Source organism: Egretta garzetta, unplaced genomic scaffold, assembly GCF_000687185.1.
Source record: "Egretta garzetta isolate BGI_Z169 unplaced genomic scaffold, ASM68718v1 scaffold447, whole genome shotgun sequence".
Lineage (NCBI taxonomy): Eukaryota > Metazoa > Chordata > Aves > Pelecaniformes > Ardeidae > Egretta > Egretta garzetta.
The window spans coordinates 534468-549487 of record NW_009260397.1 but is presented as its reverse complement, the minus strand read 5'-3'; the positions used below and the strand labels follow the sequence as shown (position 1 = coordinate 549487).

Here is a 15020-nt window from a genome sequence, read left to right as displayed (position 1 = left end):
AGATAGGAAGCCAAGTTAGAGAATACCAGTCAGTTAAGTAAAGCCACACGGCAATAGCCGTATGGGAGTACAGGGACTGCCCCATACAATGTTTTCAGGAAGCTGCTGCTCAGAGATGTCAGCTGGACAAACATGAGCTGGTGAATAAATGGGCAGGAACTGCTCCCTCCCCTCATCTCACAGTGGAAAGACACCCAAACACTACCCATGGTCAGGGTTCCCAGCAGCATCAAGAGGCAGGTGCATCTGCAAAGGCTGTTGGAGGTGGCAGAAAGGGTCATCCAGCAGCCTGACACTGCTCTGCCACAGAGCAGAAGGAGAAAGTCCAAGACTGGCAAACAGGAGAAGCAGGATACTTTGACAGAGAGAGACAATGAGTGAAATAATGGAGGCTGGGTGGCAGATGGCAGTTAAAAGGAATCAGCAGAGACCTTGTACCTTCACAACTCTTACACAGTTGAAGATCTGACAAGAACATAGGCAACACATGACATTTACAGCGAGGAGGTAGCATTATTCCCTGCTTTGCCAGGATAGACCTAAATAATGAGAGGAAACAACCAGAGGTCTTGGATGGATCAAGTAGCAGCAGGAGGAAGGCCAAGGGTTCACAGCTCTCTCAAACACACCTTCAAGGACAGGGTAAAGGTGACAGCAGAACCAGGAGGAGAAGCGCTCAGCTGCATCATCACCTGCAGATATCCATGTCCTACTCCGTTTGCAGAGGGAGGGCAGTGGAAGAAAGGCCACCTTTGCACTCACTTCCTTCTCTCCATGGTGAGGGATCTCCCCACAGTTGATAAAAAGAACTCAGGTGCAAGCTGATGGAGATGCAGCTGAGGGACTTCTCATGGAAGTGGCCTGTTTGTGCACTGCCTCCATCTTCGCAGAGGTGCTGGGCCCAGCCTCAGAACAGCTCGGGCTGGGTTAGTCTAGGTCAGTGCTTTTGAGGCTTCTCTTTCCTTTCTCATGTCTCACTAGAGGCAGCTAAAGCAAGCCCTGCACAGCAGCACCCTGTGCCACAGGGAAGCGAAGCAAGCAGATTATGCTAAGTAGGCGATTAAAGAGCCCAGGGTCCAACCCCTAAATCACTGCTCAAAGAACAGAGGCCATCCAGACATGCCTGTCACTAGGTTCTATGCAAGGAAGAGCAGCCAAGAGATACCTGACTCATAGGCTAATAAGCCACTACTGACAGTACCTGTTAATGAAGGAGGGAATGCACAGTGATGGGAGTCTCTGACATCAGGAAAATTTTATATTTGGAGGCAAATTAAATATAAAAATAAGAGGGGAAGAAAGCTGGTAATTTCCCAGAGAGACAGGCAGAGACTAGTGGGCATCCTTCATTACTGAAATCCTATCTGACTCTTACCATCTCCTCCCAGCCTTCCTCTGTAGTGTAGAGACAAGGAAATGAGGCTGGGACTCCAGGAACCTGAACATTCTCAGGCTGAACAAGCTCCTCCAAACCCCACAAAGCTAACAAGAGGTCAGACACCAATGTGGCTGCTGCAAGTCCCACCAGAGCAACAATCAGGAGCCATTACACCCTTTCTGTGCAGCCACCAAAGAATTCAGCTGATGAGCAAGATTTTGAAAGGATTCAGTCCTAATAAAAAAAGTGCCGAGTCCTCAGCTTCATGAACTCAAACAAGGACCTAGAAGAAGGCCTAAGGGTTAGGTCCCTTGGGACAGGTCCTGGATACAAAGAACTAGCAATTAATTTTAGATCTCCTAATTGTTTAATCTCAAAACAGCTCTGAGTTTGCTTATGTTAGCTGAGCTCCCTGGAGGCAGGAACAGTGACTGAGCCTTATGTGGCAAGAGGAAGATTTTTTTTTTATTATTCCAGAAAAAAGCCAAGGGAGGCACAAGATGGTTTCATCCCTTTCTCAGCCCACATTACTGATTGAGAGAGAGAGAGAGAGATTCTTCTTCCAACACCTGCAGGTCCCTTGGACCCCGACACTACCTGGACTGATCCTGGGTGGATCTCGCATGGCCAGGCTCATGGTGCAGCCTGGGGACTGCTGGCTAATGCCCGCTGAAGAGTTGGCACCTAGGGAAGGTGGGAGAAAGGCCAGACTCCAAGGACAGAGTTGGGAACTATGCAGGGAACAACTTGTTTCACATGAGAAAGGAGACATACCTAGAAGAGCTCTCACTCCCTCAGGAGGGCTGGACCAGGGTTGCAAGCAGGGCACTGATCCCTTATACACAGGAGGGCGGGCGGGCAGGCACTGTTCCTCACTGGATGCTGCAACTAGCTCCAGGCAGGCAGTTGGGGACAGGCTGCTCATTGCCCTTGCTTCTCGCTCAGTGTTGCGCAGGATTTCTCACTTGCAGCAATTTCTCCAGCATCTGAGGGAGTAGGGGTTTGTTTCCTCTCTAAGCTTGCTGCAGATAATACAAACACAGTCTGCTTCCCTGCATCCAGGGTCCAGATCATTGCTAGATGCAAATCCCCACACTTACAAATCCATACACAGCACCAGTTGCAGTAGCATTAGGTTAATCCAGCTTCCAGCTCTTTGCAGTCGTCTGCCCACAAGTCCCATGGGCATCAAGAGCCATGTCACTACAAGTAGCTGTTTTGTCTCACATGAAGAAAAAGAAGCTTCTGCAGCTGAAGCAATCTTTAAGCCTATTTTACTTGCAGAAATTAGGGAATAATAGATGACCCATTTCCCTGGAAATAAACCTGGCATTTTCTCAGCTGCTGCTTGGGGTCCTGTGTATTGTGCCTCCCCCCCCTCAAGAGAAATAGAGTTTAGCAGAGCTCCACAAAAATACCAAGTGTCAGATAATTCAGAGTAAAGCAGCTACCCACATCTCTTTGTCCCTTTTCTGACAGCAGATACATTTACCTCTAAAGCAACAGAGGAGGAAGAGTGGTCAGCTAGTCTGTGCCCTGCCCCAGACATGATATTTAGCTGCATCTCTTAGAGCTGCACAGGAAAGCCAAGGAGGCGAGGAGGAGAGCTGCCAGGGTTTAAAGCATGCAACAGGGCATCAGGTCTCATGCTTTAGCACTTACCAGAGAGCCGAGCGCCTGGCTGCAGCATTAGGAGCCATGTCCACCAGGGCAAGGCTTCTACAGACTCATCCCTACAAGAGGTATTTTTACAGGCAAGAGAACAATTTAAACACAGGAGGAGCCCACAGTGCTGAGACAGGAGGCCCAGAGTCACCCTGGCAGGTACAGCAATGAGGGCAAAAGGAAGCAGCAAAAAAACACAGGAAAGGAAAGAAAAACAAGCCAGCAAAGGAGGGATGGAAGGAGGGCCCTGGCACAGGACAGGAGGCAGGAGGGTTTAAGCACATTCAGGCAGGAGCAGTCCAGTCTGGAAAATCAATTACAGGAAGATAATTTGTCTGCTTGATTAAGGCCTCCTCGGGGTATTGGCTTGTTGCTGGGGAGAGCAGCAGAAGGTACTGCTCTGGTCAGAGCACGATCCGTCACTTATTACTGCAGTCCCGGCACAGCAGTCAGCAGGAGGGGAGGCTAAACAGAGACAGACCAGCACATTGCTTTTGTCCTTCTGATATTTCCCCTCACTTATCACTGTCTGCACTCAGAGCCAAGTCACTCAAAAGGGACCCCAAGAGCCATTCAAACTTGCCTCCTGTTAAGAAAGCTGCTGTTGCAGACACAGCAGGAAAGTTGGCACCTGAATGCTGAGGCCCAGCAGAGGGAGCGGTGCCGGCGCAGACGTGCCCTCCAGTGGTCCCCACTCCAGCCTGGCTCCCATCTCAAATTGGGAGCTCTAAGGCTTGTTCCTTGTAGCTTTATAATAAGAAGGTCAGAGGAGGCTTTGCACAGACTCTGATAAGGCTTGGGGTCAGGCAGGGGGGTGGGGGATGTCCCTATGTTTAGGTCTTTCTGCCCATCCCCCCACCAGGATCTGCCATGGGTTGACAGCACTGGGGAAGATAATTCCAGGAGCCACAGGTTGTGTTTGCACAAAACAGGCACTGAAGTAATCACAGGCTTGCATCTATGCTCATTTATCCTGTATTACCCCACACCCCCAACGAGGTCTTACTCTAAACCAGCACAGGCCAGAGAAGGCCTCTGTCTCATTTCTTGTACCAGCTCCTGCTGCATTTAGGGGACTATTTGCCCTATCCAGTCAGGTTTACACTCAAGATTCATTTCTCCCTGCTTAATCTGACCAAGATGAATGCACACCTCCACTGTGCATTTGATGCTTGGTTTTGCTAGAACAAGTACTCCGTATCAAACACCCAGATAAAACATCTAGCACAGCTAAAGGGATAACATTGTGCCAGGGGAGACCTGAGACTCTTCCAGCTTTGAGGCCAGTCCCTGACAGTTTTTATACAAGTTGAACCCTCTTTTGTGGTAGATTGTACTACACCACTGCCAGTGGTTGGTGACAAACTATAAATAAAAAAAAAAAAAAAAAAAAGAAAAAACCAAACCAAAACAAAAACCACACATTGTTTTTCCAGGGGAGCTGAAGAAATGCAGCTCCCCGTCAGCCTGGGCTAATAGCAAGCATCCCTTGGATTACCAGGAAAAGGGAGGCTATCCCAGCGCCATCCAGACTGCAGCATGCACAGTTCACAACTCCTACTGCTATTGCAGCAGCTAAGAGAACTGCTTTGCTGCTATGAGCAATGTGGTTGATTAATTCTTCACAGTCCTATCTGTGGGGCCCTTATACTGGAGAGAATCATAGAATGGTTTAGGTTGGAAAAGGCCTTTAAGATCAAGTCCAACCATTACCCTAACCCTGCCATCCCACCATTAAACCATGTCCCTAAGCACCTCGTCTGCCCAGCTTTTAAAAACCTCCAGGGATGGGGACTCAACCACTTCCCTGGGCAGCCTATTCCAAGGCTTGACAACCCTTTCTGTGAAACAAATGTTCCTAATGTCCAATCTAAACCTCCCCTGGCACAATTTCCTCTTGTCCTATCGCCCATTACCTAGGAGAAGAGACTGACAATTTTCAAGTGCAGGCCCTTTGGAGAACTCACTTGAGTACTTTCAGACCAATTATAATTCACCAGTACATCAGTCTCTGCTGTTTGATGGTAGAGACAAGCACTGCTCCCCTTGCCCCTCCTGTTATCCACTGAGGAGTAGTCTGGGTCTTGTAAAGGGTAAACATTTAGTAATAGATAAGGCTCTTTTAGACCTTTAGGTCTGAATATAAGTTATTCCATCCTGTTATTACCTCTCTACCATGAGAGTTCATTAGCTCATGTGCATGCTTGCAGATACCACCTCAGTGTTGCACAGTGAATTCCCATAGGAAGCACAAGGACACGTAAAGGTAGCCTGAACAAAGCACTGCTAAACCCAGAGCAGGAATTTGTGGGCTTGAGGATTGACAGGGCAGGCCACGAGGGCTTTTCCCCTCACACTCCTACAAGCACAGCTACAGGTTTGCCAGCATTAAATGTGTCCATGAAGGGCTTGTTGCCTGCACTGGCACACATTTATTCGCTTGTATTATCACACGCTCCTAGGGGATTATTAAGGACTGAAATTTCCAGCGTGCCATGAACTGCATATGTAAAGCAAAGCTATAGAGGCAGCGTCACATCCTCTCCATAACTACAGAAGGGCCTGGTAACACTAAGGCTCATAAGGACATTCTCACCTGCCATGGGAGCTCCTGCGGTGCTGCAGCCTCCTCCAAGGAAATTGCATGTCCCCATGTACCCATTGCTCTCAGGGTCTGGCTGTGCCACAGGTGAGCAGGACACCACTACAGAGAGCCAGATAGGAAGAGGGGGGAACCTTCAAATTAGTGGTTAATTTTTAACCCACCCTGCTCCTCCCAAGCTCAACAAGGCACTTACAGACCCACTGAGCACGCAATTAACAACACTAGCAGGGGTCCTACTAGGGCTTCTATATCCTTAAAGCTAGATGTGTCTGAAAGGACAGCAACACCAAGGGATTAGGTTCTCATATGTTACACCAACACGCATTTCTACTCAATCTTGCAACATATCCCCACCAGCTCATATAGCCCCACAGCTCCCACTTCTCACAGCACTCACAAACCCACAGTCCCTCATAAAACTCCACATCCCACTCCCTTTGCATACCCAACAGCCCCATAGCACAGCTTTGCCTGCTGTACAGCTTGCCTACCTCCTCCTCACTCCACTTGCCAGGCAGAGAGCAAAAGAAATGGCTGAAACTATCTCTCTAGATTTCTTTTAGCACCCTTATGCCCTCCCCGCCTCCTCACAGCTGCAGCAGATCCCAGATGATCTGCTGACCACAGAGACCCAAATAGGCAGCCACTGGTGCTGCTTACTGACTAAGTGCTGCTTGGGAGGGCTTTTAAAGGGACACGCAGTAAATCTACTACTGGAGTGCAGTTTGCCTATAGATTATTTTCCTGATAAAATACCCGTTTCTCAGCCTTTTAACACTGCTGTCCTCTGCAGTAGCCCTGCAGCACAGTCTGTTTGCAACAGACCTTGGTGTTCACCTGGAGAGGTGGCACACAAACAGCCCCCACACAGTGCAAACCAGTGCACTTGGAAAGTTTGCTTGCCTTGGTTATTTTTGCTTTCCATACATGAGTGTCTGTACATGCACATACAGACAAACCCTTTGAAATGTGCTAGTGGAAGGCACTTTAGCATCTTACGTTTAGCCAGTTCTGCCAAAGTTTATGTGTAAGTGCTGAGAATGTACAGGAAAGCCCCACGACACAGTCTGCCCAGAGGCATGGTGCAAACCTTGTGATTGTTTCCCAAATGAGCTCCATTAACCCTTTTCTTGACATTCTAGCCCATGTTCTTAATGAGTTGTCCCCTGTCCCAAGTGGTCTGTCACTTGGGTGAGAGACGGATGAGAGCGGTCCCCTTAATGATCTCTCTCTCTACCCCTTTCCGTCATTAGCCTGAAGACCAGCCTGCAGAAGAAGGTGAGCCAGGACTCCATGGATTTGTCAGGGATCCCCCTGACCATGCGGGATGTCCACCGCATGGCCTACTACCTGCAGAACAATGGGGACCACCTCACCTCTGTGGACCTGAGCTTCACCGAGCTGAATGACGACATGGTGCGCCTGCTGCTGCCCTTCCTCTGGGCACTACCCAAGCTGACTCACCTTTCCCTCAATGGCAACCGACTGACACGGGCTACCATGAAGGAGCTGACTGACACCATGAAAGACATGAACAAGTTCCCTTGCCTGGCCTGGGTTGACCTCGGCAACAATGTGGACGTCTCCTCCATGCCACAGCCATTGCTTGTGGGCCTGCGCAAGCGCCTCAGCCAGCAGACCACACTGCCTACCATCTATGAGGCGCTCGACTGCGACTCGGAGATCTCCAGCGGGCACGAGGGCAGCCAGCCAGAGGACGAAGCAGCAGGAAGCACCCCACCACGTGCTTTCTCTCAGCAGGGCTGCGAGAGGTGACTGGACAACAGGCTGGCACTGGCACACTGAAGCCACCCCAAGGAGAAGTCTCGAGTACAAACATCAAGCAGAGGGCCAGCTTTACCGGCTTCCTTTGGCTCTTTTCTCTCGCCTTCCTTACATCTCCCCCCCACTTGCTGTGAGACAAAAGCCTGTCGTCCCCCCACAACGTGCTCCACTCCCTCCCCTCACTGCCAAACCCATCGCCCACGTTCCAGAGAGAAACCAGTGACTTACAGTGAACCTGGTCCCCAGGCAGGGTCTCACTGGAAGACGGGAAAAGACCTGTCGGAGTCAAGAATATCCTCCAGCAGCCATTGGGTTGAGGGAAAGGGATGGGGGGGAACCTAAAACAGAAACAGGCTTGTAGTTTACTTCCTTTCTTCCTTTTCCTATGCACCTTGGCAACCTTGGGACCTGCAGCCTTGAGTGTGAATGGAGGTACCCCAAGAGCCTAGCTGCTGTGGAGCTTAGTTGAAGGGCTCAGAGGCCAGAGCTGGAGCCCGGCAGTGTGTCTCCCTCTTGTGTCTGGCTCCTTTTGTTTTGTTTTTTTCCTATTGTGTGTTTTGTATTAACGTCTGAACAAAGGGACTTGGTCAGAGACCATTGGATTGCATAGGCTGGGGCGGACACATGGCTTGGAACTGCAGCATCAGGATATTTGCTGTGTGACCGGGGTGAGAGGGAGGGGAAGGAGGTATGTGTTGGTGGGAGCATGGGGGATGGGATGAGTTGGGATGGGATGGGGGGAGAGGGAGGGGGAGCAGTCTTGTGGATTAGCAGGATTGGTTTCAAAAACTATGCTTTTGTACTACAATTAGAAGTTCCAAGTGAAATTGAGGAAAAGCAGACAGCTAAGCGCATAACTGTGGCACTAGAGGAGCGAGCAGTGAACACGCCAGAGGTGGGCACTTCCCAAACTAAAGCGCAAAGCTTTGGCTCCTCATGGCATATTGCATACCTCGTAATACAGACATGACGTGAGCAGCTGCATCACCATTTCCAATGCTGTCCAAGAACCAAACCACTGATGCAATATTTCTAGTGTTTTCCACATTGCTCATGCTCTATGTAAACATAATAAACAGTTCTCTTGAACATGAGCGTGAAGCACTATGGAGTCTGAGTATCTGGGTTGTTCACAAATTGAACCAGCAGCCCAGACACTGCAAGAATACGGACTGGGAGTCCTCATGCAGTGCCTGCATGGTGTGGGAGAGGATCAGCAGGTACCATTCACATTGGTGAGAGTGGTTCATTCCTCTGAGGAAAGTGAAACATGGATGTTCATTTGTGGTAGGGTGCTGCCCGTCTTGTTGCAAGGTGCTGATACAAATAAACTGATCAGACCTTAGCTGATAAGTCAAGTTCTCTCCATTATCTGTCCCCACAGGAATTCAAAGAGCAGGTACTTTTTTGAAAGAGTTAAAAGTTAAAGAAATCAGACATATTAAAAAAAAAAAAATCTAAATCCTGGCCCTCCTAAATTAGCAATGGTAACTTTGCCTTCCTCTGCTGATTCTCTCTGGGAGTCTCAACACATATAGGCAACTCTCATATATTAAGCCACACAAATCCAGATGAGATAGATACACCTTCTGTGCTCCTTGCTGATTTTGCAAGGCACCGCAAGAAGCAAATGGGTGATATTTATCAAGGGATTTATGCCCTCTGGGCCAAGAGTGTGAGGGCACCAGAAGGTATCGGTGTCTGATCAATGCCTGTCGCAAACACTGATTTATGAATCCTGCTGACACAGTTTAATTTAGTAGCAGTTTAGAATTTTCTTACGACATATTGCAGGATTTGATTGTGGTATTTTAATAATACTCAATCATCAGTCAATTAACAAAGTGATTAGACAAAATTAATTAAAACAGCACCTTAGTTAAAGATTCAAAGATGGCAAGGTTTGCTCTATTACTACATGGAAGAAGGACACAAAGGAAAATTAAGTTGCACTCGAGTTAGAATGATTCACAGCGAGATTGCGGATGCAGGGGATAAGGAGGACCCTCCCATTGAGTCATGAGGTTCAGAATAGACCCTCTTGCTTTTTAAATTCCTTTTCAGAGAGGAGTCTAGGTGTGGCTAGGTCCAATCTTAGTCTGAGACTTGGTCAACAGTTTATATCTAAGAATAATATATATATATATCTAGCAGCAGTATAAGACTCACTTTGTAATTAAATCATACATCTACAGCCTACTTAATTTACACATGCATATACACACACAAAGATATGAGTATATATGCACATATATTTATAAAGGATACCTGTTAAAAATTCCCCTTGAATTCAGTGAACTATTTACATCGAATGTCTTGGCATTTAACGGGCAAGGGTTGAGCCTCAAGGAGTGAAGGGTTTCAGCCCAGGCTTCACTGTTGGTCTTTGGCAACGGACCTCTGATTTTAGCAAACTTTAAGAGTTTGCTAGCCCTAAGAGGTGTGCCGCTTAGAGGGAGGTGCTGGCCACAGCCCGCTGCAGTCCAGGAGAGCTCAAAGGGCCTCACTTAGGACCGCCATTTTATAGGATGGCGAGATCTTTGGCTTTACTCATCAGTGAATTTTCATCCAAGCCACAATACGCATCGGTAATCACTGCAATTCTGGTAACGATGGTACCATGCCGCTCGGGCTACAATTCAGGTAAAGTACGTTTCAAGGCTATCAGGAGATAACTGATTGTCCCCATTCTCACTCCCCACCTCAGCCATATAGGAGTTTCTGGTACAGATAGTGCCACCCTCTGCCTCAGCCATGAAGGAGTTTGATAGAATTAAGGAGCACCTAGCTGACCAACTCAGCACACCAAGGCCACGGTCTGGCAGGAGTTACTAAGGTAATAAAGTGGTCAAAGAGAGAAAAAGTTTGGAGGGGCAGAGGATGCACCACCACACTGCCAGAAGCCCCAAATCCAGTCCCCTGAGGAGGAAGGCTGGGTTTAGAGATACTGTGCTGAGCATTACAACCCGACACTGTAAATGCTGGACCCAGTCCGTTCATGCTCCGGACATTGGAGCAGGAACTCAATAACCTTCATGTTGTTAATGTGCAAACAGAAGTGCTGTAAAGTCTCTGTCCTGATGACCAAAAAGAGCAGAGGATACAAGGTAAAGCAAATACAGTTAGGGCCAGGTGCTAGCTGCCCCATCCCAGTGAAGGTGGAAGAGAAAAGGCCCTGAAAAAGCCAGAATATGATGCTTGGCCAGGAAGATGTGGAACAGGGAGTGCAAATGCAACCAGGTCCCAGCACAACCCAAGGTGGGAAGGGAGCATGTGCTCCCCTGCACAGTTGTGACCCAAAGCCACTTTTTAGCCCTTCTAGTGAATTTGGAGAAGTGGAGTAATTTCTACGGTAAAAACTGTTTGGGGAGCATGAGATTGTTTGGCAAAAGGCAAAAGGGAAATGGTCTGAAGTTGCGTCAGGGCAGGTTTAGGCTAGACATTAGGAAAAATTTCTTCACCGAAAGGGTTGTCAGGCTCTGGAATGGGCTGCCCAGGGAGGTGGTCGAGTCCCCATCCTTGGAGGTATTTAAAAGACAGGTAGATGAGGTGCGTAGTGATATGGTTTAGTGGTGGGATGGCAGTGCTAGGTTAACGGTTGGACATGATGATCTTAAAGGTCTTTTCCAACCTAGACAATTCTATAATTCTATGAAAACAGAGCTGCTCAAGTGGCCATTCCCATTACTGGGGGAAGGGCTGTGCTGCTTCCAGAGGTCACCGCTTGCCTCTCTTCTCACAACCCTTTTTTCCCTCCTCAGCATGGTATGTGTTTCCTCCCCTGCTGTGGAAGAGATGGTATTAATTTTTTTATTTTCTTTTCCTTCCAAAATACCTTTTATCAAAAATGAAAAGCATTTCAAATGTCAGCAAGATCTGCTTAAAATCTTACAGTCTAAGCAGAGCAGCACTCTCTGCCAAGAAGAAAACTTAGGCACGACGCATTTAAATGAAGGCTTGGAGCCGCCTGGTGAGTCAGTGGCATATCTAGAAAGAGAGAGCAGGGGTGCTGAGCATTCATTTTTTGGCTCTGAGCACTGTCTCTGTAAGGCTCTGCATCAAGGCATCTTCACAGCTTTTCCATAACAGTGGTACCCCCCTGAAATGAGGCAAGACCCCCAGCTTGCAGCCCACCACTGATGCAGCTCTTCCCTGCAGAGTCCCTGGCCCAGCCCCAGCGAGGATCTGTGCAGCCCGTTTCCAGCCCTGCTGGAAGTTGTGGTTTTGGTCCGAGCTCTGCTAATCAGCAGGATGGAGGTGAGACATTCAACCCCTTGCAAGGGAATTCTGTGCTAATCACTGGCAGTGCCTGGCTGCCAGTTGGCAGCTCCAGGAGCTGGAGATAAAGCATGGCTTGAAACAGACTGGTTCAGCTGAGCAGCTGTGGGATCCATCTTTATTCCTCTATACGCACTTGGTTGCTTTGCCATAGAAACCTCCCCATGGAGAACCAGTTGTGAATAAATACATGCAAATGCAAATTATGAGGTCCTGGCCTAGGAAACTGCCACTGCTTCTTGGATGAACTCCGATGGGCTGCAACTTAGCTGTGGAGAAACTATCACAGCACACCCAGCTGTTCCCTGCCAGCTCCTGCCTGCACTGACAGGTGAAGGACTGTGGGTACACAGTGGTGTACATCCAGCTCCAGAGCCGTGACGTGCCCCAGTGCCCCCCTACAGACGAGATGCACGCTCAAGGAGCAGGCCTGGCAGCCCTTAATCCAGAGGAAGCTATTTCCATAAATGCTGAGTTCACAAACTGGAGAGGATGACACAAACGAGCCTTTCCTTGCACTGGACGAGAAAGCGCAGAGCTCTTAAAGGGAATTAAAGGGATGAGCTGCTAATTCAGGTCTCCTCACTGATACCCAGAGGGAACAGCTTTGTTATGCTCCTAAATCAGTGTATCCCTGCCCTGCAGTGGGCCTCTGTCTCCTGCTGGATAATGCAGCAGGAGAGATGGATCCCTGTCATACTGAATACTCTCCTCAGTACCGTACATGCTGGTGCAGGGCTGTAACCTCAGCTGCTTAAAGCAGCAAACACACCTCAGTATCAAGGCTTGTACACCAGGCTATCTCCACCATTTGCAGCTTCCCAGCCTCCCTCCTTCCCTCTCTGTGCAGGATGCAGATGGTCAGCCTGTGATGGGACCTACGTCATGTAGCAGAGAGGAATCTGTTTCTGCACAGGGTGGTATCACAGCCCCTTCCCCACCCCTCACCTCCCACCAGGGGATCAGTGTCACAATAGATCTCAAAGTGAGACATTTAAGCACACTTTTCAAAAGTAGTCTTCTGGAAGGAGAGGTCATTGGGTGCAAAGCCATGCCACACCTCCCCACCATCTTTTTTTCCCCAGGCTTTATAAAATACCTGCCAGAAAACCCTCCTCCTCCTGGGGTTGCTCAGTCCCTTTTCAGACCTACAATCACACAGTGGCAAGGCACAAGAGAGTGAACTCCCATCTCCACCAATCTGTGCCGACAGCAGCTTCCAACCTGGCACAGCAGACCGTCTGGCATGCTCCCGGGGCCACCAGCAGCATCTCACTGGAAAATGCTGGTGAGTGCTGTCAGCTGGCGCTCTGCGGGGCTCAGGCAGGCAGCAGAGAGCTCTAGCAGAGCCATCCCACAAAGCCCAGCCACAGGGAGCCCAGCCACACGTGCGGGGATGCTGAGCAGCACCACAGGTAATGAAGCCATTGGTGCCAGATAGCAGAGGGAACAAGGAACAGGCCAGACCTTTTCAGTTACTCAAACAGAAATGCACTTGTTCCCTCCCTACCTAACTGAACAATGCCTTCCTCGCTCCTCCATCCTTTATTTTACCTCAGTTTCTGACCACAAAACCCAGGGTAACCACCTTAGCATGCTCCAGGTAGCAATATGCTTAGCACAGAGGCCACCACAGGCCTCTCTCATTCCCATGACTCTGTCTAAATAACTGGTAATCATTTTGTTGAGGTGAGGATGCAAAAAGCAGCAGGAAGCACAGGCTTGTCTGATCTATTTTTATTTCACACACTTCAAAACCTGTCAAGGCCCTTCTCTTCTGCACTGCCAAGGCTCTTTTTTTCAACGTAAAACTCATTCCTCATCATAAGCACCTGGAAGATAAAGGAGTTTGCACTGTTTGGGGCAGGCTGACAGGCTCCTTTGTGGACAGCTGCTGACAAAGATGCCAAAATATAAATTGTTTCATCTTAAGCAAGGAAACAAGAAAGGATTAAACATTTGCCTTTAAAGATCACTCTCCCCAGCACCAGATCACATTTGTTTCACAGCTCGGAAGAGGCAATGGTGCATCTCAACATGGACTCTTATCACTACGCTGTCTTGATAGTGCAGCAGGTGTAACAGCCTTTGGGGGCAGCTGGGAGCAAGTCCAGGCACCCCAGCTCCGAGCAGTTGGGAATGATTATCAATGGACAAGCGAATCTGTTTTGCACTTTACTGGCACTAAACAAGCGCTCTTGAAATAGATGCAATAGCTGGTTTAAGGCTGCCAAGAGGTAGTTCACAAAACAAAATAGACCGGAACACTTAGCTGAGGCCAGCGCTGCGGGAAGCCATGACCGCATCTTGATCTACTTTGAGACACTAAGTACTTGATTATGAATCTCTTCTGTTCCTCTCCAACGTGATAGTATTCCAGTTCAGGGATACTGATTGAAAACCAGAATAGCCACAAAACACAATAACCACACAGTAACTCTTCCCCAGGAGAAGCGTGAAGAGGGAAGTCCTGGAGCCCAGCACTCCCCCTGCTGCACCCAAACTGGCCTGAAAAGCAAGTGAACCACAAAACCACTGACGTTTCTTTCTACGGCATCGTGTTTATTCAGCTTGCACACAGGGTGTGTCACAAGGGTGGAGGATAGCTACTTTGCTGCTTACTGATCAGCCAGTTCCTCCACTTCCGGGAGGATGATTCCTCCCAGTCCATTTTTGAGGCAATCTACCCTGGGTTGGATACAAAGATGAGAAACATATGGAAAGCTATTGAACACCTACATGGGCCTTATTCAACCTGTGTAACTCCCCTGAAACACATGGGGTCTCATCAAGTGCAAACGTGGCACAGAAAACTGGAAAAAGTCACTTTCCCAAACTAGCAGCAGCTGCTGCCTTTGGGTCTCCATGACAGACTTCTGAGCGGAGCTTTGTTCTTGATCCCCTGAAATCTTTTGGTTTGCAGAGCCAACAGTTTGACGTGTGCACCTTTGTGTGAACTCTGCTGCAACCAAATAACTGAGTAAGTCAGAACCAAACTGCTCGTTTTACCATCAGGTTTGGGGAGGTTTAATTTTTTCGGAAACTGCAACTGGAGGAGAGCAAAATGGAGGATACCAAAGGAACAGCTTTGACATGCAACCAACTGCTCAGAGGCAACAGCCCAAGGTGTCTCCAGCTGTACAGTCCCCTTGCCTGGGTCTCAGCCCTGGACTGGACCATCCCTCAGCTCCAGTATGAATACGGGCGCTTCAGAGAGGACTGCCCTGTGCCCATGCAAGCCTGACACTGGCAGGCCCCGAGCCTCCTGCCTCCCCACTGCTAACTGCACGAGGGCCAAGGGAGCGATCA

General features: G+C 48.9%; 1 protein-coding gene across 1 annotated transcript in view; it reads left to right on the top strand.

Moving 5' to 3' along the window:
• LRRC75B (leucine rich repeat containing 75B) overlaps window positions 1-7696 on the top strand; it is a 23569-nt gene extending 15873 nt beyond the window's left edge. Inside the window, exon 5 of the mRNA XM_009643144.2 lies at window positions 6902-7696. Coding sequence (XP_009641439.1) covers window positions 6902-7424 — 523 coding nt within the window. The 3' untranslated portion in view covers window positions 7425-7696. The remainder of the gene's footprint in view (window positions 1-6901) is intronic.
• The last annotated feature ends 7324 nt before the right edge of the window (window positions 7697-15020 follow it).